At 37.5% G+C, this 26,372-nt stretch overlaps 1 protein-coding gene across 2 annotated transcripts in view; it reads left to right on the top strand.

Annotated features, from left to right (window-relative positions):
* Positions 1-25,709, top strand: part of GABRA6 (gamma-aminobutyric acid type A receptor subunit alpha6) — a 69,592-nt gene extending 43,883 nt beyond the window's left edge. The window contains exons 1-10 of one of the 2 annotated variants that reach the window (XM_033073082.1): positions 1,672-1,826; positions 1,975-2,093; positions 2,348-2,415; positions 3,631-3,851; positions 3,953-4,035; positions 4,616-4,759; positions 5,186-5,338; positions 8,521-8,780; positions 17,572-17,832; positions 23,276-25,709. In XM_033073082.1, the coding sequence (XP_032928973.1) occupies positions 1,789-1,826; positions 1,975-2,093; positions 2,348-2,415; positions 3,631-3,851; positions 3,953-4,035; positions 4,616-4,759; positions 5,186-5,338; positions 8,521-8,780; positions 17,572-17,832; positions 23,276-23,326 (1,398 nt within the window). In that variant the 5' untranslated portion in view covers positions 1,672-1,788 and the 3' untranslated portion in view covers positions 23,327-25,709. Of the gene's footprint in view, positions 1-1,671; positions 1,827-1,974; positions 2,094-2,347; positions 2,416-3,630; positions 3,852-3,952; positions 4,036-4,615; positions 4,760-5,185; positions 5,339-8,520; positions 8,781-17,571; positions 17,833-23,275 lie in introns of those variants that run through there. The other variant, XM_033073083.1, reaches the window with a different exon arrangement.
* The last annotated feature ends 663 nt before the right edge of the window (positions 25,710-26,372 follow it).

Below are 26,372 nucleotides of genomic sequence, written 5' to 3'. Positions count from 1 at the left end.
TGGTAGATTTTAATCAAGACCAGAGAGAAGAACATAACCCCAGAAGATTCTGATTTGTTGAATTCCCTTTTCTTCTTTTCCCTATGCCACTTAGTATTTCATGCAAAGCTTTGATTTTTCATAGATGCAGTAGTATTATCTATGAATAAATTAATGCAGATGCATGGTTCTGAATAACAACAAAAATCCTGAGCTATATCAGCCCTTGATGAATTCACAGAATTCACATCTTTGGTGTATTCAGAGAGGATTTCCAGGGATTCTCAGGAACTCATGTTTCCAACTGTTCAAAGGCAGACCTGGAGCTCTGGCAGTATGCAGAGCCCACCTGTGTCACATTACTGCCCATGACAAAAGGGAAAGGGAATCAGTGATAGTGCGTATCTTGTATTTTCAATTACATCATTGAATTCTCTTGGTTTTGTAGCATCACAGTCTCTCTTAAACACAAAACCACAGTGTCGGTCTTCATTTAGTTTTACTCCTGAATAATACATCACTTTTGTAGTTTCATGCGAATACATTTTTTCCATTTCATTGTAATTAATATATATTTCTTAGAAGCTGGTAATGAAAAAGAGGTTTATACAACAAAATATTCTAAAAGAATTAATTTATTTTGGTGTATTTATTTGTCCCTCCGTGTTAACATGGAAAGAAAATGGACCCAATTCCTTTGTTCGCAGTGTAGCTAAATGACGTGTTACATAATTCACTTGTTTTTTGTGAATAAGGCCACAGAAAAAGCTGGAGCAGCGTAAACTTTTTTTTTCTTTAGGGCTGACTACATTAACACACTTACTGAAGGAAGGGACAGTAATGATCCGATCAGTACTTATCAGGACAAAATTAGTAATGATATACAATCCCAGTGGTTTAGAAGTAAGGAGCTCCAGTTCTAACAAAAGTCCTGGTAATGCCTTGGTTTAAAGTCTGAGTGAAATCTGTGTCTGTAACCCTCCAAAACAGCTTAGTATTAAAAAAAAAAAAACCAAAAACCAACAAACAAAAAACCCCCCAAAACAAACAAGCAAAAAACCCCATCAAAAAACCAAAACCAAACCAAATAAACAAACAAAAAAACCAACCAAGAAAAACAAACATAAAACCCTAGAAATCTGAACCAGAACCAACTTTTAGTGTTCAATGTCTAGATATCAACGCTTAGATATTGGAAATCTCTGTACAATTCTGAAGAATTGATCAACAGGAAAACTTTTGAGAAAGGTTAAACCCCCGGTAAATTGTAAACTATAGGGTCCCCTCTCCCCGCCTCCAAAGTTCTAATGATGTAGAAACTGCATAATAATCTCCCCGTGAACCATAAACATAATAAAAGCTGAGGCCATTTCTAACATAATCTCTATCAGCAAGATGCCAGCGCTTTTCCAGATTTCCTAACGGGTCCCTGCTAATTCCATGCCAAAACTAGCAGTGGATTTCTTCCTTTTAATCTCCCCTAATACCTTATTCGATTATTGTCACTGCTCTCCGACCGCGCACCGTCCCTTCAAACCCTAATTCCCCCCCTGGAACAGTCAGATGAGGTTGAACGGCGGTGGCGAATCCAAGGGACACGCGCGGCCGCGGACACCCCGCACGTCCCCACCCCGGGCAGAGGCCAGCCCAGGACCGCGGGGCCGGGGCTGAGCCAGCCGGGGCTGAGCCAGCCGGGCTCTGCCAGCCTCACCCGGCCGAGCCCCGGGGCCCAGGGGAAGGATGAGCACCGACACTGGCTCCAGCTGACGGGTCTGAGGGCACCTCGGTGTCCCCGCACACACCTGCGGCATGGCTCTGCTGCTCGCCTGGGCATGTGTCGCTGTGAGGTGAGTGAGACCCCGCCACCGCGCCGACCCCCAGGGCTCCCCGCAGCGCGGAGGAGTGGGCGAGCAGCTCTTCCCTTCTGCGCACCCCGGGGCCTTGGCAGGCGCGATTGCGGCCGCGGGACTGACGGGGACTCGCCTCTTCCCGCAGCGTGGGGACGGTGCTGGGGGACCAGAACGACGGGACGGACCTCTACTCGGAAAACATCACTCGGATCCTCGACAAGTTGTTGGACGGCTACGACAACAGACTCCGACCGGGATTTGGAGGTAGCGGGGAAGCCCCGTCCCTTCCGGGAGCCGGCGGGTGGGGAAGGGCGAGGGGCAGCGCTCCGGCTGCCCCGGGCAAAAGCAGCTCGTTCCGGACCCGTGGCAGGAGGGAGGCGGTGGAACCCCAAAAGTGGCGACAAAGTTGCCTGTGCCCCGCAGCCCCCGGCTCTTGCGGGCCGTCTCCGTTGCCCTCGAACCGGGGGCCCCTCAGGCCCAGCCCCGCTCCTCTCCCAGCCCCTGTCCGTGTCCCGCAGGCGCCGTGACAGAAGTCAAGACGGACATCTACGTGACCAGCTTCGGGCCGGTGTCCGACGTGGAGATGGTAAGGGGCCCACTCGCCTCCCCTTCTGTTTTCCCGGGATTCATTACGGTGGCATCTGAGTTGACCGTCATTAAAGCAGATTACGAGGCTTAATCTCTTAGACAATCTCTAGGGCCCAGCAGAGCAGTTTGGCCAGAGCTGCATACAGCTATTTCCCGGTCGCGCTAGCCAGGGCTAGGCGCACACAGCCTCAGGTGAGGGCACGGGCCACAGGTAAAAGAGGCCTCTTCAACCTTATGAAGAAGATGGTGAGCACCCATGTCCCAGCACAGCTTTGCAGAACGCTGCCTGGTAGGAGGCAACCAAATGAGCAGCTGCGGGGGAATGGTGCCAGTGCTGACACAGCTGTACCTTGTCATGCTGTGTGCCCCCAGACTCAGGCAGCTGCAGACTTGGGTGAACTACGGCAAGTACAGCAGTAGCGCCCAAGAACGTGTTAAGTCATGGAAGTAAGGATGTCATTGCTGTTCTCTTTCTAGAGGCTGACTTGGGCTGCTATTTTTGCCCTTGTGCACTCCTCTAACACCAGCTCACCTGAGCCTGCAGTCCAGTTTGCAGGCAGATAACTGTGGGCTCCAAGGACCACCACAGTTTTTCCACTACTGTTCATCAGTCAGTCTAAGAGAAGGCATAACCTTGTATTCTTACAAAATTTGCTGCTGGCCAGGTTTAGCAACTTCCGTAGAGAGCTCTTTTCTGAAGACTAGTGAAAACATTACCAAGAATTCTTGAAAAAGAGTCTCATCAATTAATGTTAACTTGACACTGTAATCCTGTGATGTGACTCAGATCAGTCCTTTGTGAATATCCAAAGGAAACTGCAGAAGAGTCACTGAGATTATCTTTTTGTTTCTGGCAATTAAACATTGATAGTTTGGTCTTGCACTTTGAAAGGTAGACATTTGTATTTTCTTAGAACTCCATCACTTTGAATGAAATTATTATCTATGAGAGTACAATGAGGGTTGTTCACTGATTCATTTGTAGCTATTCTTCAAATAATAAGAAAATAGGATATGTTTTCATGGATGACATTTTTAGTAACTACTTAATCTAAGTTACTAATTTCAGTAACTACTTAATAGGATCAAGTGTGTAAGCAGTAAATGAAATGCCACTGACATGTGTTAGGTTGTCTTACGGAGTTACTGTCCCCACAGCCACTTGGGATTGCTGACCCCTACACAGAAGTCAACCCCTGTTTCTTTTCCGTAGGAATACACAATGGATGTCTTCTTTCGTCAGACGTGGACTGATGAGAGGTTGAAGTTTAGTGGGCCAACTGAAATTTTGAGACTGAACAATTTAATGGTCAGTAAAATTTGGACACCAGACACATTTTTTAGAAATGGAAAAAAATCAATTGCTCACAATATGACAACTCCTAACAAACTTTTCAGAATTATGCAGAATGGAACTATTCTTTACACAATGAGGTGAGAGCTTGTTCTTTTGCTTTTGGTTGACCTGTGTTTTTGATTCTATCAGCATTTTCCTATATACCATAATTTTTCATTGTCTACACTATGTGTTCTAGACTAACGATTAATGCTGATTGTCCTATGCGGCTGGTGAACTTCCCAATGGATGGACATGCTTGTCCACTGAAATTTGGAAGCTGTAAGTTTTTCTGTATCTTTCAGTTTGTTAAAGTAACACGTTTGGTCAGCAGGTCAGAAGATCCTAAGATGTTACTTAGTGTCATAGCTGAAATTTTAAGTTGTATTTTTATTCTAGAATTTTACTTGGTTCTCTGAGACTCAGACCATTCATGTGGACATGGATTTATTCACAGAAGGGTGACTATTGAAGCATTTTTATTGTTTATTATTATTATATTTCTGGTAGTCAAAGTTGGTCCTTCAAAACCTCTGCTACATTTACTGTATTACTTATAATTTTGAAAATACCTAGTCTGTGGTAATAAATTTTGAAAATACTTGGTTGAGCTGTGGTAATAAATGTGTATGTTTTACAGCAAATTAAGATGTGAAAGCTGGTTCCACTCAAGTCCCACCTCAGCCATTCTCTTATTGTTGCTTCTTTTTTTTCATTCTTTCATTAATAGGTTAGGAACTTACTGGAGTAGGATGCATGTTTCTGTGGGCATTTGAGCTACAAAAGGGATTATTCTACTTACTTTTTCACTTGCTTATAAAAGATGTAATTAGTAATGGTAATTTTCCCCTTTGTTACTCAGATGCTTATCCAAAAAGTGAAATAATTTATACTTGGAAAAAAGGACCATTGCATTCAGTAGAAGTACCACAGGAGTCTTCCAGTCTTCTCCAGTATGACCTCATAGGACAAACTGTATCTAGTGAAACAATTAAATCTAACACAGGTAAGATGGAGCTATGTGGAAACTACCAGTGTTGTGAAACATCTTAATAATATATTACAGGGTTGTTTTTTTTCATATAGAATGAAATTAATTATCTTTTGCCATTTTAAAAAGTAAAACTTGGACAGACTCTAACCATTGTGTCTTAAAAGACAGTTTTTCAATACAGTCCTATCAAATAAAGAATTTTTCATGAGATTCGTAAGAATTTGCACTGCATCTCTACCCCAGTAAAAACAGTATATAAAATGAATATCATTCTGCTCTGTTTCCATAAGGTCAGTTTACCTTTTTTTAAGCAGCTTATCTTTATTATGCACTAGGAGGTCTGTGATTTCCCCAGAACATATTATGTTGGTTTTAAGCCAATAATGTTCACTACTCATCTGATGCCAAAATAATGCTGACATACTTGTCTCTTACCAGGTGAATATGTAATCATGACAGTTTATTTCCACTTGCAAAGGAAGATGGGCTACTTCATGATACAGATATACACTCCTTGCATTATGACAGTCATTCTTTCTCAGGTGTCTTTCTGGATTAACAAGGAGTCTGTTCCAGCCAGGACAGTTTTTGGTATGCTGTATTAAGGTCTTTGAACAGCTCAGCCTCACATCTACCATTAATTCATTCATTCATTTATTCATTCATTCATTCGTTCGTTCATTCATTCACTCATGCCTTTCATTACTTGTTTGTTTTAGGCGAATATTCACTCCAGCTGCTCTATTTCCATCTGCAAAGGAAAATAGGCTACTATCTCATTCAGACATACATTCCATGCATCATGACTGTAGTCTTGTCTCAAGTTGTGTTTTGGATCAACAAAGAATCTGTTCCAGCAAGAACCGTGGCTGGTATCTGTGTTTTTCGTTTTGTCATTCATTTAATTCGCTGTACTGAATCCATTGTATCTATCAGATACTGTAATTCAGGGGGGTTAAGAAAGGCAGCTAGTAGGTTTCAGTCAGCAAAAGACAATACTAAAATGAAATCAAATGATAGTAAATTTGCCTGTGAAGGTCAAAATTCTTGACTCAGAATGTTTGCTTAGCCAGACTTGCTTGTGGTGATTTTTAATACATTTTTGTATGCAGGAAGGGACAATTTCAACATCTTCATTTTTTTAAAGAGGATTTTTTTTTCCTATGGATTTATTGTCTTGTGAAACCAATATGAGTTAAAGCTTTAAAAGAAAAAAAAAACCACACAGAATGGAGTTATTATCTGACATAAGGTACCTCATCTAACACTCATTTTGAAGTGCTCTCTTCTCCTTGACTATAAAGGTATCTAAACAACTAACAAGGGCTTTAGATGGATAAAGATCAGTGAGATGAGTAATGTCCCTAGCACAGCCTGAAGTTACAATGAGAAAGATGTACCCATACTGCATGGCAGACTCCTTTTTCTTTTTTTTTTTCCTTTCCGGTGTTTGAATTAATACTTTCAAAGCTTTGAGTCTCCTGGTTCATATATATCTGAGGTTTGTACTCCAGATAGGGTGCTACCTGATTTGGCTTCATGTTGCCAAATGAAACTTCATGTTGTAACTGCAGAGTTACATCCTCTACATTTTGAGTAAAACACACTTGCAACATAGTGGGCATGGAGGGTAACTGTGCATGCTTGAAGGCATGTGCAAGTAGTCTGTAGCCAGTTGGGTAATAATTACATAAATACCCCAAACACTGGAATAACAGCTCTTAGGTATTGTCCTCTTATTGAAGAGTAACATGGACTTGAGAAAACATTTTATGAAAAGAGTAAAATAAACCCCTTTCTGTATTGTGATATTTCAATCCTTATTCCATTTGTATTTCTCTCAGGGCACAGTCTGCATTTGTAGTCCTGACTTGTCCAATATCCCATGGATTCTGAATACCTTAATCTAAGGAAAAGAGGGAAGATTCCTTATGACAAAAAAGACTTCCAGTCCTTTTCAGTGAAAAAGTTTTTAAATTGAGTAGGTTTAATCATACTATAAACACTTGAATTACAAATTTTCACTTTTACTTGCAAGTCCCAAAACTAAATTTGAGAGAAGAGAAATTAATAGTAGAAGAATAACATGCCTAAACCAGTGTGTCAGCACAAAATAATTAAAGGACTTTGTTTACCTGCAAAATAGATGCCAGTTATCAGATTTCAGTGTTTGCATTATGTAGCATATTCTTCAAAACTTTCCAAGGTGTTCAAATTGTAAAGACAAGGGTAAACAATCAACAGTTGCACAGTTTACCAACTGTTATTTGGTATTCAGCTTGATGAAGTAGCTTTCCATAGTGCAGAGCATTTCATCAATATTCACTCCACGTTGCAAGAATTCTTATCTATATCTGTAATAGAATAGGAGACATATTCCTAAGTTGAATTCCCATTGCAGTAAGATTTTATTCAGACACAGAATATATCAATTATATTACTAACTAGCACATGGACAGATTCTAATCTAATCACACATAATTTAAAAAGTTCGTTCTGGACCTTTGAAATTGAAATAGATCTCAGCATAGTTGTATTTAGTCTGGCAGATTTGCGAGAAGTAGGGGTCCTACATATTTCTATAACATCTCCTATTTGTGTTTTATTTAAAAGTGTTAAATAATGACATTGGGACATAGTTAACCTTAGACAGCTGGCAAGCCACATCATATGAAAAAATTGCAGAGAAAATCTGAAAGTAATGTCACCCTGTCTGGATGCTGCAATATGCTATGACACTGCATCCTTTCCTCTGAGCATCACTCACAGCATAGTGCTTCATCAACTCAACATGATCATTACAATATAATATTGTAACATCTTTTTTCACCACCTACCCTTGCCCAACTGCAGAAAATAGGAGAGGAGGATATTCTCCATCCTACTGTCTTTAAATACCCACAGCTTTTACATTCTAGCAGGCATAATTATAAGTAAATATGAGTCACAGAGGCTTGTATGTAAATGATTGAGTTTGTTCTTGCCTTTTTTGCTTGTATCAGGCAGCAGTAGGAAGCAAGTATATTTCCTACATTATTAATGCTGTACACTGCAACACAGAAAGAATAAATTCATTAATTCATGTGAAGAACACCATGGGGCCTGTGATCTACATTATCATATTTACTCTGTGAAAATTGATAAGCAGCTCTAGAGAAGTAGCTTTTCTGTCTTTCCCTCTCTGTAACTATGGGCACTTTCAAATCAAGATACTCTTAGTGAATCTTGAAAAATGTATCAAGTGATTAAAGTTAACAGCTCAGGGGACCAAAGTGTTATTACTTGAAATGTTTGGATCAGGGTCTGACTGGTTTTAATGTAGAATTTGGCTGATTTAGTGAGGGTTCTGTAAGCCATGGTCTGTCTTGTACAACAACAGGAGAAAGAGAGGATCACTGTTGGGAAATGACGATATGTTCTGCCAAACATTCCACGTACTAACCCCCAAGGAAAATCTCCTTCATATTTTGAGCCTAGATTTTGTTATAGCCATATTTACCACAATTCTAAGAATCTGTGCCGCCTAAAATGTTATCTTACCTTTCAGTGTGCTCAGTGCATTAAGGAAGTTTTTCCAGACCTTTTAGATGCTGAATCCAGTATATGTCAGTCATTTAAGGAAACAAAATACTTAGGAGTCTTCTTAGTTAGCTGGAATGTAGGATGAATGCTAAAATCCAAAAGGGTTTGGTTTTTTTCATATATATGAATTTAAGAGTAGCAGGGCTGAAGCAAAGTTCTAATGCCCCCCATTTCTTTCTCTTGTTTTTAAGGAATCACTACAGTTCTCACAATGACCACTTTAAGCATCAGTGCTCGCCATTCTCTTCCCAAGGTGTCATATGCCACCGCCATGGATTGGTTCATAGCTGTGTGCTTTGCCTTTGTCTTCTCTGCACTTATTGAGTTTGCAGCTGTCAACTACTTCACCAATCTTCAGACTCAGAGAGCGATGAGGAAGGCAGCCAGGGCAGCAGCCCTGGCAGCAGCACTATCAGCAGCAACTGTACCGGCAGAGGACGAGATTGTCTCGGTAACTGCTTGCTTTTCTGATAATAAGCATCATATAAGAACAGGCAGCTGAAGTTGTGAATGCAAAAGAACATTAAAATGATCTTAACCTGAAACAGATTATGTAACCAGATTGTGTCTGTTTTTCAAAGACGTTGTTCTGATTCCAGAAAATGAAAATACTTCATTTATTTGTAGTGTTTATTTAAATTTGCAATATGATTGTCTAGAGAGATGTTTATTTGGCAAGATATTTAAGGAAAGAGATTAGACTGTTAACCATCATACTTCTCTTGAGTAATGCTGTAGGCAGTATTGTCAGGCAGCTGTGGCTCCCAGTAAGTCTGCAGAATCTGTGGGACAGTGTACAATGGAATGAACATGTGCGTTACCCAGATGATTATGGGATCACTGTAGTACAAGGGTACAGACCATAAGTAAGTCATCTGGAAGATGGGTAATTAGCCTTTACATAAACTTGGCATCTGTTACCTTTATGAAATCTGTGTTGGTGGGAAAAGAACATGAATGAAGGATGGATTTTAGTTGAAAGTGTACTAAAGTATCAAAAGTATAAAAAAAAAACCTGTGTCAGAATTGCTTGCAAATTTTGCTCTGTAAATCTCATGTTAAATCGTGAACGCTGTTTCACAACATGTGTTAATGTAGTATTTATTACTGTGGCCTTCCTGTTTCAAAATCAGTTTTACAACGTTAAAAAACCCAAATTTCTTATCAAGGTCTTCAGCCATAAACAAGCAGAGAGCAAGCTGAAGACACTCCTTCCTGTTTTGTAAATATTAACTTGTTAGGTTTTTCAAGTAAGAACCAGCAAAAAAAATAGCATCTAGGAATAAAATACACATACAGGAAGCGCCTTGCAACAATCTGCTCAAGAAAATAGTTGGCATCTAGCTGATACATACATACAGATCTAGAAGAGTAGTAAATCCCATAATATTTAGGGTCCCAAAGTAAACTCAGTCTCTAAAACAGCCCACAATGCCCACAAAATTCTGCAGACCTGATCTTGCTCAAAGCAGTCATTTTCAAGCCCTGTGTATCCACCACTTTTTTCTCCCAGGATCAGTTCTCTGTGAGAACTGCAGTAATAGAAAGAGCAAACTCAGTGAGATCATAAAAATGAAGGGAATTTTCAATTGAAGGCGAGATGATGTCATCAAAAAGGCTTCCAGAAGAATTCGCTATTGGATTTAAAAGGTTGCCTTCCAGAAGGGCGTTCTGGGAAAAAGGAGTGATTACAGAACAACAGATTTTAAGAAGCTTTCCTTTTTTCATTCCTTTTTTTTTTTAGTTTGGTAGAGATAAGAGGGAAGGAACTTCTGTATGTTGTCTTATTAATAGATATACTGCAAGTAGTAAAATTTCATGTGAAACAGACCTGAAGTGTCTAATTTGAATGCTAACAGTGTATTTAACACAGGCTGATTGCATATAACCGTTTCCTCAGGACTGTCATTCTCACTGAACCTTGTGCTTCTGTAGCTACATTACTGGTCCTAGGGCAGTTATTTTTAAGGCATACAGCATAATATTCAGTTTCTTTCTTAATGTAGGTTTAGGAAGTCCTTTCTGAGGTCCCAGTTTACTCTTTGTTTCCCTGTATTCCCCAGTTGTTCCAATTGTTTGCCTCTAAATCCTTTCAACTATTTTCCTTCTGGATTTTTCTCTCTCCTTTTTTTTTTTTTTTCCTTAATTGCTACAGTGCTCAGTACTTATTCTTTACCTCTGATCATTTATTGTACTCTCCTGCTATTCTTTTTGTCTTTTCTCCTCATTTTCTCTGTCTCCCTTCTAAAAACATTGTTTTCCAAGTCACTAAAAATAAAAACTTAAGAGAATCCATATCTTATACATTATTTTTAGTATATACTTTATTTGATTATAAAAACGTATTTTTCTTCTCTCATACCCTGTACATGGTGCCTTTTCTAATCTATTATTTTTTTCTTTTTGACTTCTTTTCACTCTTTTAGATAGCATAGTAAAATTTTCCATGTATTTTGTAATATTGTAGTATTTTTTGTGTGATTTTTCAATGTATAGTTGTTAGAATTTTAGTTATAGGAGGAAGAATAGGAAACTGTGTCTTTTTGCATTTTTAGAAGTCAGCTGATATTTTGACATGAGGATTTAAAGGTTTACTTAGTTTCAGAGAGTCCATTTCTAAAACAAAAAGTCAAATGTGCTTCAGAATTTTTATGGCTATACAACTGCCGGTGGAACTCTGCTAACAGCAGCAGCATTAATAATAACACATATACTATATGTTTTTAATTATCTGTTTTTTAACTTGCCTGAAGAGGGGATAAAGGAAATCATGGTGGGAATAACCTTAGGATGTCTGAACTAGCACTTTTTGTGTGACAAGTAGACCCACTACTGCATAAGAGAAGCCCCGGAGAGTTTGGTATAAATGGGTTTAGTATAAATAAAAATAGAAAAGAGTTACAAAATAGCAGTTAGAAACTTTTCCAGGTTGAGTGAGGGCCTAAAATCAAGATAAATGCATCTACAGAATATATATATATATAATTTTGCTTTATTCAAGTAAACGAAAGTCTCTCGCACAGGTTTTTGTAATTTTATAATTTTATTAAATATCTCTACAGTGAGAAAAGAAGTATGTCAGAAAACCAAATTCTGCTCTACTGTAGAATGAAAGTAGGAGAAAATGCTGCAGCCACTGAACTGTTGTGGGATCAGTAAGAGAGATGAGGCTGTGCCTGTGTGCTCAGTGGAGAGCTGAGAGCCCAGCAGGCCTGGGCTGGCTCCAGGAAAACCTCTCTATTTACCTCAGTTAACTGGGAGCAGAATTTGGCTTGCTCTCTTCATCAGCTGCAGGCAATCCCTGTGTGAAATACAAAACTATGGGTGTTCCACTGCAGAATATGACGGCAACAAGCTGAGTATTCATCTGGACCCTGACACAAATCTGTTCTTATTCATATGGTGGCCAAGCTGGTTTTAGCATGTCAAAACCAAACAACTTACACATGCACATATAAAACCATAATGGCATTTAGCTTTTAAATCGATTTCAAATTTATATTTTCTATATCAATTGCATTGTTTCCTCTTGATGCCTTTCTTTTTCTAGGGAGACCCCAGTCCTGGAAGTTGCGGGGAAGGGAATTGATTATACTGTGTAGAGCACACCATTTGCAGTATTGCACCATTTTTTAGGATGGTCAGGGAGTAACCCCATGGAATAAAAGACTTCCTTTCCATGTGAGAGACTACATGTAAAAGACAAAAGATTGCCACCCTGTAACAGCTTGATTAGTTATGTTCTAAAAGACCTCGTGTTTTAACAGAAATAAGCAGTGAAATATCTGTGGGAGAGCTTCCTTCTCCCTCCAGCCTCGTGTTTCAAAACAACATGGCTTGGGCAGGAAAGGATTCCTATTCTCTTTAACAACCCTTGCCAACTGCAGAGCAGCCATATGTCACCAGTATAGAGAATTTAGTTTCCTATAATTATGTTGGAATATATTGAGTATGTTTAATGAGTATCCTGATGTAGCAGAGTACTTCTATCTGGATCATCAACCACCCTTTAGATATCATCCTAGAAATAGATACATGCTTCAAGATGAGAAGATTGAGGCCTAATCCCAGTACTTTTTTTGCAGGAGGGTAGTGAGGACAAAATAAAGTAAATTTAATTACAGAAAAAAAACTTATGGACAGACACTGATAGATTTAAGAGCCAAATGTGGCTTTGAAAAATTAAATCTGTTTAATGTAAAAACATATTTTGACAGCAGAGAGGCTCTGTTCCAATTATATGTTTTTTCTGGCATGCTGCAAATAAACATTAAGAAGAAACTCTACCATAGCACATTCATACTGAAAAGAGAATGACTAAGGTTCCAGTCTCTGTTCTCCTTACTGCATATCTGGTTTATATGACAGCAGTTTTAATTTAATGGGCATTGGCTATTTTTCAGTTATGCTTCCTGCCTATATAAATATTTAGACTTTTCCATGCCAATTAAAATAGCTTTGAAGTAATAAGGTAACAGCCTCTCCCCTTATTCACCTTCACCTGATGTTTAGGCTGTGTTCTGAGAGAAGTGAATTTCAGTTCCTAGAGGTTAAGAAAGAATTTGAACATGGTTTTCCCATGCTCCAAGTGAATAATTTAACCTGAGTGATTTAACCCTTTTTACTAGGGTAAGAAATGATGAAAACAAGTCTGCATGGTTTTTCCTCAGTATTTCTAGCAAAGGTAACTTAAAATTCCTAAAGAGATGCCTAAAGCTAGGGCTATTTATGTCTTCTAAACTATTTTCAGTTTTTGATTATGCAGGACATTGTTTCTATCTATAAATAATACACACTGTTTGCAATATACATTTTTTAAAATCAGATCCCACTAATGAAACATTCAAAAAAGTGTTCAAATTAGCATTTATAATGAATCTTTGCCATGAGATGGATACTGAAACTGCACAGGATTGTATTGAATGAGGTTCCTTAGTACATGGCCAAAAGATGATGTTGCATACTGTAATGAACTTTCCTGCTGGAAGATGCTGCATATGGATTGTTCAATAGCTAAGGAGAGTTTTTACAGATCATGCTGGTGGATACAGGGGCTAAACTATGTTTAAACCATGGGACATAAGTCACTAGCATGTGCTGTTATGTCTGTAATGGTTGAAATTACTCCAACTGTATATACTAATGAGCAGAGGCAAAAAATGGTATCTAATTAGGCATTCTGCCTATTACAGACAGTTCTGGTTCTAGGTTGTTTTGTGTGTGTGTTTTGATGTCAGGAAAGTTCAGTGCCTTTAATCAAATAAATTATGAAGAAAAGAAGAAACAACACCTTATTTTTGTCTAAACTTTTAGAGTTTATTCTCATGAATCTCTTATTACTGCATTGCTAGCAGGAAAAAGAGATGCGAGTAAAAGAGAGAGAAGGAGGCACATACAGATACTAATTTGTTTAAAGTTATCCAGTATCTGGGTTGCATGTATAAGAGACTCGTGTTACTATTAAATCATAAACAGAACTGATAGTGAGAATATGCATTTGCAGTACAAAGCAAAAGAGAGAATTCTACAAATATGAATTACAGAAATCTCTTGAGAGGAATAAACATAAGAACAAAGTGCATTCATGCACAGTTAGCATGCACCAAAAGAATCAGAAAGAGGAGATGAAGATTTCTGTTTACTCCAAGGTTATGTATGTATGTATGTATTATTTTTTTAGATCTGGAATGCAAGAAATTTGATTAAAACCTCCTGAGATATTCTGAGTATAAGCAAATTCTAGTGATATTGAGGAGAGCTGTGAGAGAGCAGAGCTTTAGAGACAGGATGAGGGTGCTTTGTGAGCTTTCTAGGAGATGAGATAGCTTGGCTCCAAAAGCTTAATAAGAAGGCAGACTATACCTTACAGGCCATCTACATGCATACCAGTGTTTGTCTAGTCCAGTGTAATGGTGTCTCGCATTAAACAACTGGCAATCTGTTCTGTGTCACTGCTTACTCACAGAGTTGCAAGTTTAATTGCCTGATGGGACTAACATTCCACATGAGTGCAAGAGTACTCTTCTGAATCAAGGTTTGATAACTTAAGAAAATCCATTATTTTCATACAACACAGTGTGCTGTGCCTCAGGCTTCTTGTTCTTGCTTGTAAAACAGTCCTCACTTGAGTGATTGGCTCTGTGAGCTATGCAAAATAGGCTATTCATTTCCATTTTCCCTCTGTGTTTTGTTAACATTCATGATGTTACTGTATGTAATCTTTGTCAAAATGAGAAGTTAAATCTAGATATAGTAGACAAATTACTATAGCTGCTGTTCAGAACAACTGTAATAAGAAATTATGTGGTCTCCTCACTGCCTCCTCTTCTTGGTTTAGCAGGGAATTCCAATGAAAAGTATGAGGTGTGGTTTTGGGGCAGCAGTCTGATCTACAAACAACTCCCATACTGAGAAACATCCTCATTACACATCCAAAATAAATTTGGACTTAGAATTCCACATCCTGAGTAGGGATTTAGAAGAAAATAGACTTGACCCCGAGTTCGCTGCTGTGAGGACACTAGACTGTTAAAGACTGTGTAAAGAACTACTCAGGGTTTTTCTTGAGATAAAGCCACATTGAGATAATCCTCCTACTTTAGCAGTCCTCCTTTTATAGGAATGAGATATAATAAATATAAATTAAATAATGACCACTATTGCACTTTTCCTATCCAAATGATCACAAAGATTTTACTACCTCCACATTCTAAATATGTTCAGTACTAAACATCATCCAAAACCCATATGCTACATCTGTTCTACTTACTTTTAATGCCATCACCTCAGCACTGTAATTCCTGATTCATGTTTGAATAATCCAGAGTAGAATTTGACCCACTTTGTACCAGAATATTGTAGATAAAAAGGGCTAGGATTCACCTTAACGTTTGTATTTTTAGGAACCACATATTCTCCACAAAAGGTCAAGTTATTCCACAGTAAATTGAAAAACAAGATACCTTACAACATGTACAGTTCTGTTAAAAGCAGGGCATTCAGGCAAAATAGAATAGAACTTGAGTGAAAGCAGGAAGGCAGGCTCAGCCAGCCAGTCTGTTTATAGAGTGGGATTATTATTATGATTAGCGCAAGTGGACATGGATAACCCTCTTTCTGTTTCTGTGACACATCTGTAGATCATCCTGCCTTTAAATCTGTCCGTTGCTTGCTGTGTTACTGGAAAATACAGAACTAAACATCTGTGTTCCAGATAGGCACAGAGCAGGAATGCTGTTGAATAGCCATTCAGAACATGACAATAGTCATATAATGTATAGAGGGCAAATTGGAAGTGGTGGTTGGTTGTAGGGGAAGTAAAAGGGCAATAGGTAAGGGAAATAAAGAAAAAGTATGTTTTTCCTTTTGGAGTAAGATGATGTTCTCTTCACCTTTTATTTAGACTAAAATCAGCTGTAAGGAATCCACCTCTCCCTAATTTTAGTTGAGTATCAGTCCATTCATTCATGAAAAGAACTTGGTATCCTGTTGTAGAAATGTCACTTGTTCCGATTCTCTGACAGTAACAATGACTTCTGGAAGGATGATTCCTGTTACAAATATTTTAAGTCACCCAGGAGGCACCAGTTGTGCTAGGTTAGTCTGTTATCTAGAAATTGTGGCCCAAGTACAAGAGCAGGCAATGTATTTCAGAAAATGCTTCCTTTCCTTTTAGTGACTCAGTCATTTGCCTGATTGACTAAAATCTGTTCCCATGCTTAGAACTCCTGCAAGATAAATCCCAAAAATGCTGACAGTGGGCTACATTTAAGTGAATGGTTGTCATTAAATCACTCTCAATGAATGATTTTGGAAATTGCCTATCTAGTAGTATTTTTCTACCTTAAAATCATTCCAATGCTAGTCTTCCATTTTACTATAGATGTATATGCTGTTATATTGGTAGTTATTTATATTGTCCAAGACTTCCCTCATCTGCTTCAGTCATTTGGTCATCTTGTTCTGCTGACCAAAAAAGCTTTGTATTCAAATCCAAGAACATCTGTGTGATTTTGTGCACAAGATTTTTTCATCAATAATCTGGGAAATGAGTTTTATGGACAAAGTTTTAGGCTTAAGCTCCATATTAACAGAACACTACAGTACTTCATCTCGAAACAATCAACAAACAAAGTCACTCTCAGCATCCTTCTGTATTTTCTCAGCCATCAGATAAATCTTAGAGCTGCTGCCATGCATCCACTAATGGCCATCCTGGGATATGGCAGTAGCAGCAAGGTTTTTGAATATTTCCTCCTATTTGACACTACTGTGAAAATGGGTAATTAATATACATTAGAGCAGCCTTAGCGCCTGTGGTAGATCCTATTCCTAAGTAACTTCTGGAAGGAAGAACTCTATTTCTTCTATTCTTCTGAAAGTACAGTAATGGCAACATGACCCCAAATAGAACAGATGTACAAAATGAATATACATGTTAGCCTGGTAACTAAGAGGTAAGCTCTACATGTCCCTGAGTTCTGGCTAAATTTTCATAAGAGTTTTAATGCAACTTTCTGAAGAGTAATTGGACCTAGTTGTGAATACTGCGCAGAATATGGGAGTAATTTGGTTTCATTTCACCATAAATGAAAGTAAAAATAATCCCATTACAGTTAAGTATATTTGTCTTCTGTTGTATGCATGGAATTGCTGTGGCAATTATGAAATAGACTTAAAAATGAAATTTTATACTAGAAAAAACAAGAGGACAGTTTAGCATTCATGAGTTCAGCAGCTGCAAAGTTAGTCCATTGCCTTTTGTGCATCATTTTTCTAGTTCTTGCATGACTGTTTAACGCCATTCAGTGTTTATCAAACTCGTCAATGGATTCAGCCAATGAAGACTGCACCTGAGCCAGCCTGTGTTGCTGTTTTATTTAATCTTGATCCATATCTGCACAAGCATCAGTCATACCAACCTACTGCAATTTATATACACCATTACCTTCTTTCCCTTTTAGCTCCATATTTTCTTTTTCTCTCTTGGAACTTCTACTTACCACAGTGTTAAAAATATGAAAAGCATATATTCTTTCATGTCTTTACAACAAAGCTTTAGGCCATAAACATATATCGTTCTGTATAGATGCATGATTTTTGTGATTTTCTGAGATTGCACTATAGCAGAGAAACAACAATAAAATCAGAAAGTTAAGTTAAAAGGTGGAAAGAAGTCTGGAGATCACAAAACCTAAGACTCTGTATCCAAATACCACTTTTTCCTCTTTTTTCTTTCACAGCATTCTGACTCCAACTCTAACCTGAAGAAGCGAGTAAACTCCATAACATCTCAGGCAGAGCAGTCTCCTGAACCCAGCATAATATCAAATACTGCAGCCCAGTGTCAACCATTGTCTGTTCCTCCACCAGCTCCACCACAACCACCAGTTATTGGAGGCGCAAGTAAAATAGACCAGTATTCCAGGATCCTTTTTCCAGTGGCATTTGCAGGATTCAACCTGGTGTACTGGGTTGTTTATCTTTCAAAAGACACTATGGAAGTGAGTAATAAATTTTCTGAATACTCCTCTGTAATATGTAAACATATTGGGCAACGTTATTTCAATTGTTCATTTACTGTTGCAACTCAGTTCATCAGTCCTTTCTGAGCAATACTAGAGTGTTTTCTCATAAAAAAAACCAGCTGAACAGCTGTAGCACTCAGCACAATGCAGAAAGGCTGTTTTAGGAGGGAAAATGTGAACACCTCTCTCTAACCCATGCTGCAGTGAGCAGAAAATTCTCTGTAAGACAGTGTATGATGCCATTCTCAGCAAACAAACTGATCTTAAATCTTCTGTTTCTTAACCTTTTGTAAGGAATGGTAGAAATATCTGTTGAAGCTATGGAAAGAGATAAGAACTTTAATATCCTAAGGTTTTCTCAGGGAGTTAATACCATAAGTGTACTCAAAAAGTTTGTTATATAGTATAAAGGATTAATAACTGCAGTATAAAGTTTGTGAATCAAGAGTCCTTGGTTTTGTACATTTCAATGCATTTTTCCTGTGATTTTTATATGGCTGTACTGTTTTATGCAGATAAGGCTGAAAAATCTTTGCTCTAGTTTTTTTGAAGCAGGCAGAGAGTGATTACATGTTTAGATATCCATGAGGTCTAGAAAGGACATATGCCCTGCAAATAGAGCATGTCTAGAAGAATCAGTTAGTAATCAGTCATTAAACTTTAGGTCTTTAATGCTTTAAATCTCAATTTCCCCCCCTTTTTTGCCTAAATAAAGTTAATAGTGTCCTTTTTCCTTGGTAAAAAATACATTCATTTGCCTCATTGCTATAGAGTTTTGGGTCTCATTGTACACTTAGTTTATTTAGGACAGTTAGAGAGATAATGATGGCATTTAGATAGCACTAAATGCACAAAGTCCCTATCAAAATAGAGGCTGGAAATCTGGTATGAGTGGGGATCAGGCTGTACCTTTAGTTCCTAGATTAAAGGTAAAGCAGGAAGAAGGAAATCTTGCGGACAGCCGAGAGGTGTTGCAGTTCAGAGGAAACAAGAGAGTGCTGATCAGCTGATTGGTGGCACCTTACCTCTGCTAGAAGGCTGCTGCTCTACCAGACTCTAATTTTTGCTAGCAATATGATCTAGAAAATGCTGTCTTTCAGAGATGGAGTGTGCTGCCAAGCAGCTTTTATGGAATTGTGAGGACAGGAAGGTAGGAGCCACTGTCTCTTACAAATGCTTGTGCAGATGTCTCTCAAGAGGTCACAGCTGCCGACTCCTGGCCACTCCAACCTTGCCCAGTGGTAAATTTAGCATTTGTGCCACAGTTACTGATCCTGCTATTAACATATTGACTATGTGTGCGAATTACTTATCTCAGAGAACAGAGATATTCAAAAAGCTCACGTCTGATCATGACAACTTCTGTTTAGAGGCCAGCTCCTCAGTTTGCAATAGCTTGCCAAGACTCCAGTGATTTCATTAAACCATGCACATTTTGGATCTAGAAATATTTGGAACATACTTGCCATTTCCCTTGGAAGTGATGAAATATTTACACTAAACCTTGTATAATGATAATAACATTAGAACCAGGCTTTAAAAATACTTCCAAAATCTAGGACTAAGTGCTGACTATAAATATTTTTAAAGGGCTACTGTGCAAGCTCATAAATATGCTCAGAAGCTCAAAAACCATGTTCTGTAGTAGCATTACAGAATGACGGAAGTCCAGCAGCAAGACTTAAAAAAGAGAACCGTATTGACAGCTGAGGTGTTTTGAATTATGAAGAATATAAATAATTATGTAAATTTTGACCAGCTCATCTTCCAAAATTACATTTCCCCATTTGTGTACTCAGTTATAACTAATAATAATTGTGATATACACCACTAGATTTCTAATTCAAGTATTGTATCGCTAGTTGTTACTTTCAACAACCAGGATTCTTTTTGCTTTAAAAATATATTAAAAATATGTAAGATTTTAATTTCAAACAGAGGAGATACTAAAGTTAGGTGAACAAAGCATGCTTCAAGAGCAGTTAAACTTTGTCTTTGGCACCCTCGGGCCAAATAGATTTAATGTTGTTACAGTATTATTCAGCTTGTTCAATTTAAAAAGTGCATTTTGTGCAGTATTTCAGGTATATTAGCCTTTTCTAAGTTATTTTCTTGAGTTTATGGGACTTCTGCTTAAAAAACAGAAAGAGGAAAAAGTCTAATTAATTGATATAAACAAATTTCCAATGCACCAGTTCTTGTAGTGCAGCTTTCTAGGATTTTTATTAGTGCAGTTTGGAGTGGAGAACATCATTCACCAATTGATGTGCTTAAACCAAACAGCTACCTACTGTCTTTGGAGGTACACAGAGAATAAATCGGGCATTTCATGAACCTGTTTGTAAAAGCAGGTTATAGCACTGGCATCAAAGGTCATTTTCATCTCCTGTCATTATTTTCTAGCCAGACTCTTCCTTTAGTTTTGAAGGAAGAGCAAGAACAGTTTTTTACTTCATGTTCTGGACTCAGACCCTCAGCTACAATGAGCAGCCTTGTTGGTGTAATGACACAGAGTTGCATGAAATGAGGAGCTCTTTTCTAAGCTGTTTGGTACTAGTTTGGTACTCTACTAAGCAATTTTCTTATGGCTTAAATAGTGGACCATATGTTACAGAAATGAAAAAGTCATTTTTTGTGTATTGTATCTTGCAATATTTTGAGAACTTTAAGGACTGAGTACAGTAATTTCACACGTATAAGGCGCACCCTTTTGACTAAAATTTTAGTCGGAACCCAGAAGTGCAGCTTATACTCCAGAGCGCCTTATACATGAAAAAAAGTCTGGCAATTTGCCAACCCGGAAGTGCGAGCTGAACCGCGTGGGGCCGCGAGGCTCAGTGGGGCTCGGCACGTGTCCGGGTTTAGAGGGCAGGTGTCTGCTAAGAAAGGCAGAAACCTCTCTTTGAAATGGAGAATGTAAACTGCCTCCCTCCAAATGATGATAATTTTGAAATTAAGGGGCTCTCAGGCAAAGATATGGGAATTAGGAATAACAGTTCTTTACTAGGAAAATTAAGATAGAAATGCAGTACTGCAAAGAAACAAACTCCAAACACTGACAAAGTGTCTTGGTTTACAATACGGGATGTGATCAAAGTATCTATTCTATCACTATCTGTTGTGAGCAGGTAGGGCAGTGATCTTTATCTCTGTGGGAGATACTCTGCTGATGGGACATCCATTGAAACCTGTGGGGCATTGTTCTTTATCTTTGCACCCCCCATCCTTCCTTCAGGGAGTTATCTTCTGCTAATGGACCATTGAGTCCCACTGTGTGACTGATAAAATTACTTTATCCCATTGAGAGTTGCTCCAGCCAGTGGGGAGAGCCAAGCCTTTCTTACCTAGATAAAAACTGAAATTCTAGGACACTGAGTAGCCCTTTCTCTACTGGACTCTAAAAAAACCCGAGATTTCTCCATATCACCACTGGACCTCTGGAGTGAAACTGCACCTTCTACAGGAGCACTGCTTCAGCTAAATCACATCTGTCACTGCAAGAAGACTGCAGCCACTATTTAATCAAACTGCTACCAACACCCTGCCTGACGGGGTGTCAGGTTGTACTCTGACTTTGTCAGGGTTTGGAGTTTGTTTCTTTGTAGTACTGTATTTCTATTTTAATTTCCCTAGTAAAGAACTGTTATTCCTAATTCCCATATTTTTGCCTGAGAGCCCCGTGATTTCAAAATTATAATAATTTGGAGAGAGGGGGTTTATGTTCTCCATTTCATAGAGAGGCTTCTGCATTTCTTAGCAGACACCTGTCCTACAAACCAGGAAGAACAGAAAAGAAAAAAAAAATCCAGGTTAAAATTAAATAATTCACCTGAATGCTTTTTATAAATGAATGGGGATAACATTCATCTTCTGATCTTAATATTTAAAATAAGTGTTCAATTCTCCATTGGAATAAGTGAGAAAAAATTCAATAGCAATCATCCATTGTGCAACTTGATACATAAGATATTTCATTGTAAATGGGTTTGCACTGGGGAGTAGCAATAGCATTAGAGAATGAAAATTGTATTGGTCAGAGCAAAGATTAAACTAGTGAAGTTCTGTCTGCATTTTATTAGACTGTATATTGGTAGAACCTAATATAATCAAAGGGCTACAAAATGTATAAAATAAGAGATGCTAGTTTTTAGACTACAGAAAATGCAGTAAGATACTTGTAAGATAAACCCCTTTTTCTCTCAAAAGATTTTATGCTGACAGGTGCTAACTCTAGTGATATCACTGTGCTATTTATACTGTGAAAAAAATAAAGCATTAGAGTTACTGTTAAGAGGACTTACTCCATCTGTATGTAAGGTTAATTAAATTAGATGGAAGGTTTGAAGATGTGGCATACCCATGATTTATAATGGGAGATGTAACAGTCACAATTCTACTGTTCATGTTCTTCTGTAGGGTACAGTAATATCTGCTATCCACAAGAAGCTCCACACAGTAACAAACAACATACATTTGTCTAAATTAGACAAATAGAAAAGTTCTTAAAAGAAGAGCAAACCTTTCTGACAAATGAGGAAAAACTGAAGGAAAAATGAGGACAATATTCTAGCTTTTTATTTTGCCATACAGCATATTTTGGCTTTGTTTTCTGTTTTAAATCTTCCTAAGTCTTTGAGCTGAATACTCATGAATACTATGACAGTGATCTTGATAGGTGAATTACACACACAGTTCATTTTAAAATTTGCTTGATTTTGAATGCAGAGTCCCCTTTTAAAGAGCTGCAAGTACTGCCTTTGTCATATAACTCACTATGCATATGCCACATCATCTTATGCATCTTATTTCTAAATTTATCTTCTTAATTTTTATATATAACACTATATTACAGTTTTTCATGTAATAAAACATGTACTGATAGAGTGAATCAAACTAGACGAGGAGATGATGTTAAAATTTTGATGATCAATTCAGAAAAAGAAGCAGAAGCCAGCTTTTATGTTTGGGAGCACAGGAAAATACAAAGTCACTGAATGGACCAAAGCTGCTGAGTCCTCGATATTATTTGGATGCAGAGAAGGTAGGATGGCAGGAGAAGAGTTACGTGATAGGTTGAAGATGCTAATGATGTCAGGTGGTAAGAAAAAAGAACAGAGCAGGAAAAATATTTAGCTTCAGTACATTGATATTATAAAGCTTTTAGCGCATATTGTTACATCATTTTTCGGTTTAAACATTGAAAAAATAAAGTTTAGGAGGAACAGTCATTGCTATACATACTTTACAACTGAGCTTTGCTGATCCAGGTAATGAGCAGCAAATTCTAAGAGGATTCTCCTTGTAATGCAGTTCTATTTTGAGTCTGCTGAGAGAGTTAGAATGTGGCTTTGGTGGTTAACTCAGTTGTTAACAGTGGTTAACAGCCCACAGCTTAACCCTCTCTAAACTTTTATTTCAGTTTTTTGAACCCTCGGCAATGCATTTTCGAAATGACCCTCAGTCCAACTGAAAAACAGCACAAGATTTCAAGGAAATCACTCAAGGTCACAGAGGACAGAAGAGGCTTCAAAGGATTTGTCTGTCCACAGGTGCTCTCAGTTTTCAAACAGGAAATATTTATATTGCACATTACCTGGATGCAAACTCTGGACAAATCAAGAGCTGCAAACTGCTTAGGGTTCTAATTAATATTTTCTTAAGATTTCTTACAATGGTTCTACTGCAAAAGTTCTTGTTAAATTATTTGTTTAATTGTCAAAGGAAAGAATGTTCATTTGTTCTAAAACATTTGTAAACAATTGAATGTTTACATTAACATGAAACATCAATAAAAGGGTTTTGGTTTTTTTTAATTGAATAAGGATTGCTAAACTCAGCTGATTTTGAAATGGTATAACTTGGCATAGTTTCACTGAAAATTTAGGAGTTGTACTGATTTCCAGCACTTGAGATTTACCCAAAATAATGTTGGATAGAAATCCTATGAAAAGGAGCTATAATTCCATTGTGTTTTAACCCTTTCACATAAAAGATAAGGGATTAGTTCTTAATTATTTTTAATTTAATTTGTATCTTTGACATTACACTTACAAAGAATGAGATACAACAAAAAAAGGAAATGTAAGCTAATTTTTGTGTGCTTTAGCTGGTTGGTTACCACAGTGTAACTTTCTTTATTGAAAGCCCCCACTGAAGTTCAACTGGACTAATAACAAGCAATTTCTTGACAAGATTTAGAAATGGAGGACTGAAATTTCCGGGAGTTTTCAAGGTCTAAAGCTGAATAGACAGAAAGATGCAGATACCCATGAGGCTAATGAAGCCTCCCGCTCTAGAGAACTTCCTGGAAGCAGGCCTTGATAACTAGTTAAGGACCAGCTTTTTACCAGTTGATGTTACTGAATTGCCTGTAGCAAACTCCCAAGAAATGTCTTCTAGAGCCAGCACATTCACAGTTTAAATATTTTGCCACTCTCAACGAAAACAGTTACAGAATTTCTTCATTCACCCTTCATCTCCATGATCCTTCTCAAGAATGTAATTAGGAAACATATGCCTCATCAAATCAAACCCAAGACCAAATTATTTCAGGTGTAATGGACATTGGGAGGAGTCAAAAGCACACTAAGAAGTTTTATGTGAAGCCACATAAAAATTAATTATTCCATCCTATCTTGAAATTTTAGTATGATAAAATTAACCAGAAACATGAAATAATGCACAGATTCAGGATATTCAGGGTCTTTTGCTTTGTCTACACGAACATCTTCATCCTTGTGAGAAAATACAGGCTGACTAATTGATTCCAGTAAGTCATCAACTCTTTTATTGGTACTATAACCATTTTAATTGTTTGGAGGCCTTGCTCCAGCTATTTTCCTCCTCCTATTTCAAAAACTTTTACTAGTGTGGTAGCTGGAGTGATCATGGGATATCCTTTTTATACACCCTGTCCTCTAACTCTGAAGGGCTTATATGAACCAGTTTAAGGATTCAACGCAATAATAAATGCTGTTTGTACAGAGATGTCACATGTGCAATTTGCTTTTTCTGACTGGCTGCAACCTGGCACACTTGGATGTATTTTTAAGTGCACAGAATATTTTCTTCATTTTGCTTTCAAACTAAAATTGGGGGGGAAAATCCTATTTTCAGCCTTTATATACTGTTGTAAGGAAAAAAAATTGAACTATGGATACTGGGCATGTATTTAATAATTTGTAAATGCATCTTATTTTGAAAAAAGAAAATTATGCTGTAGGGACCCAGAAGTTCTTTTTTAGAGTAACTATACGCATTCTTGCTTGACTGACTAATTTCTATTCTGAGTGCATTCATATTTTTAAGAGTTTCCAGAGTATTTTAAAACTGGTTTATGCACAAAAGGAAAATGTTTAAAAGCTATGGTAAAACAAGTGACACTAAAGAGCTAAATTTTGTATCTAGTCTTCGCTTAAAAGAAATCTAAATATTAATTTTATAGCAGATGCAGAGAGTTACTAAGTAGGGGCTCTTCCCTTGAAATTTAGTATTTCAATGTATAAAATGGTGGTAACTTCCCAATTAGGAAGCTGTATCAGTATCTTAAAATTGTTTTAGCAGCTCTTTGTATTTAACAGCACATTTCTACATGAGCACAAATACTGCTTATCTTTTATTTCCAAAGATCTTTTCATGTGGATATGACAGAGAAGGGTTGGTTCTCCTCAGCTTTTTGAATGGTAGGAAGGGAATGTGTATTTCTCCTGTTACATACTTTGTAGAGACACTAGAATAATCAATAATGTTAATAATGTCAAGTTATATCTTAGAATAAATGTAATTACTTACAATTAATGTCACTTCTTAATAATCCTGGTTATGGTCAAACACTAATCAACCAAGCAAGACAGTAAAAGTACAGATAAATAGAAAAAGGTTATATATATGTGTATATTTCTGTATGCATATATACATATGTATTTCTGTAGAAAATATAAATAATAAATAAATAATACTATAATAAATATTATCTATTTCGTTTCTTAGCATAAATCAAAAGGAAATTAAGGGATATGGGTTTCTTCCAATATTTTTGACTATTGTGCAATAGGAAGAGCAGGAACTAAAGTTGCTTTAAGATGCAATGCAAGAATTCCTGTGTGTGAAATAGGGCACTGTGGGGAGAAGATGTGCAATTATGTTGAGCTATTGCACTCTGATGCACATTATGCAACACCAACTCACCTTTCTATGGATCTTGGTAAAAAGGATGCTCTGGTTTTAACGCACACAAAGTGACCAAATGTAGTTTTCATTCAGTTTTAGCATGTTCTGCTTGATCAGAACTGCAAGAAACAGGATAACTATGAATAGAATTACAGAATTATTTTGTAATAATCTAGTAAAATAGTAAATTAGAACCTTCAATTACATATAAATCTTTATTATTCTTCATCTGGGTCCCCAGTTATTTTTTCATAATTTCTAAGCCAAATGAGAACCTAGCAGACATAAACCTTTAAGAACATAATGAGAACCCTTAAGACATAGAAGTTATGCAATGGTGCACAAGA

This window comes from Catharus ustulatus, chromosome 15 (assembly GCF_009819885.2).
Source record: "Catharus ustulatus isolate bCatUst1 chromosome 15, bCatUst1.pri.v2, whole genome shotgun sequence".
Classification (NCBI taxonomy): Eukaryota; Metazoa; Chordata; class Aves; order Passeriformes; family Turdidae; genus Catharus; species Catharus ustulatus.
The sequence above is the reverse complement of the archived record's forward strand: the minus strand, read 5'-3'. Positions and strand labels throughout refer to the sequence as shown.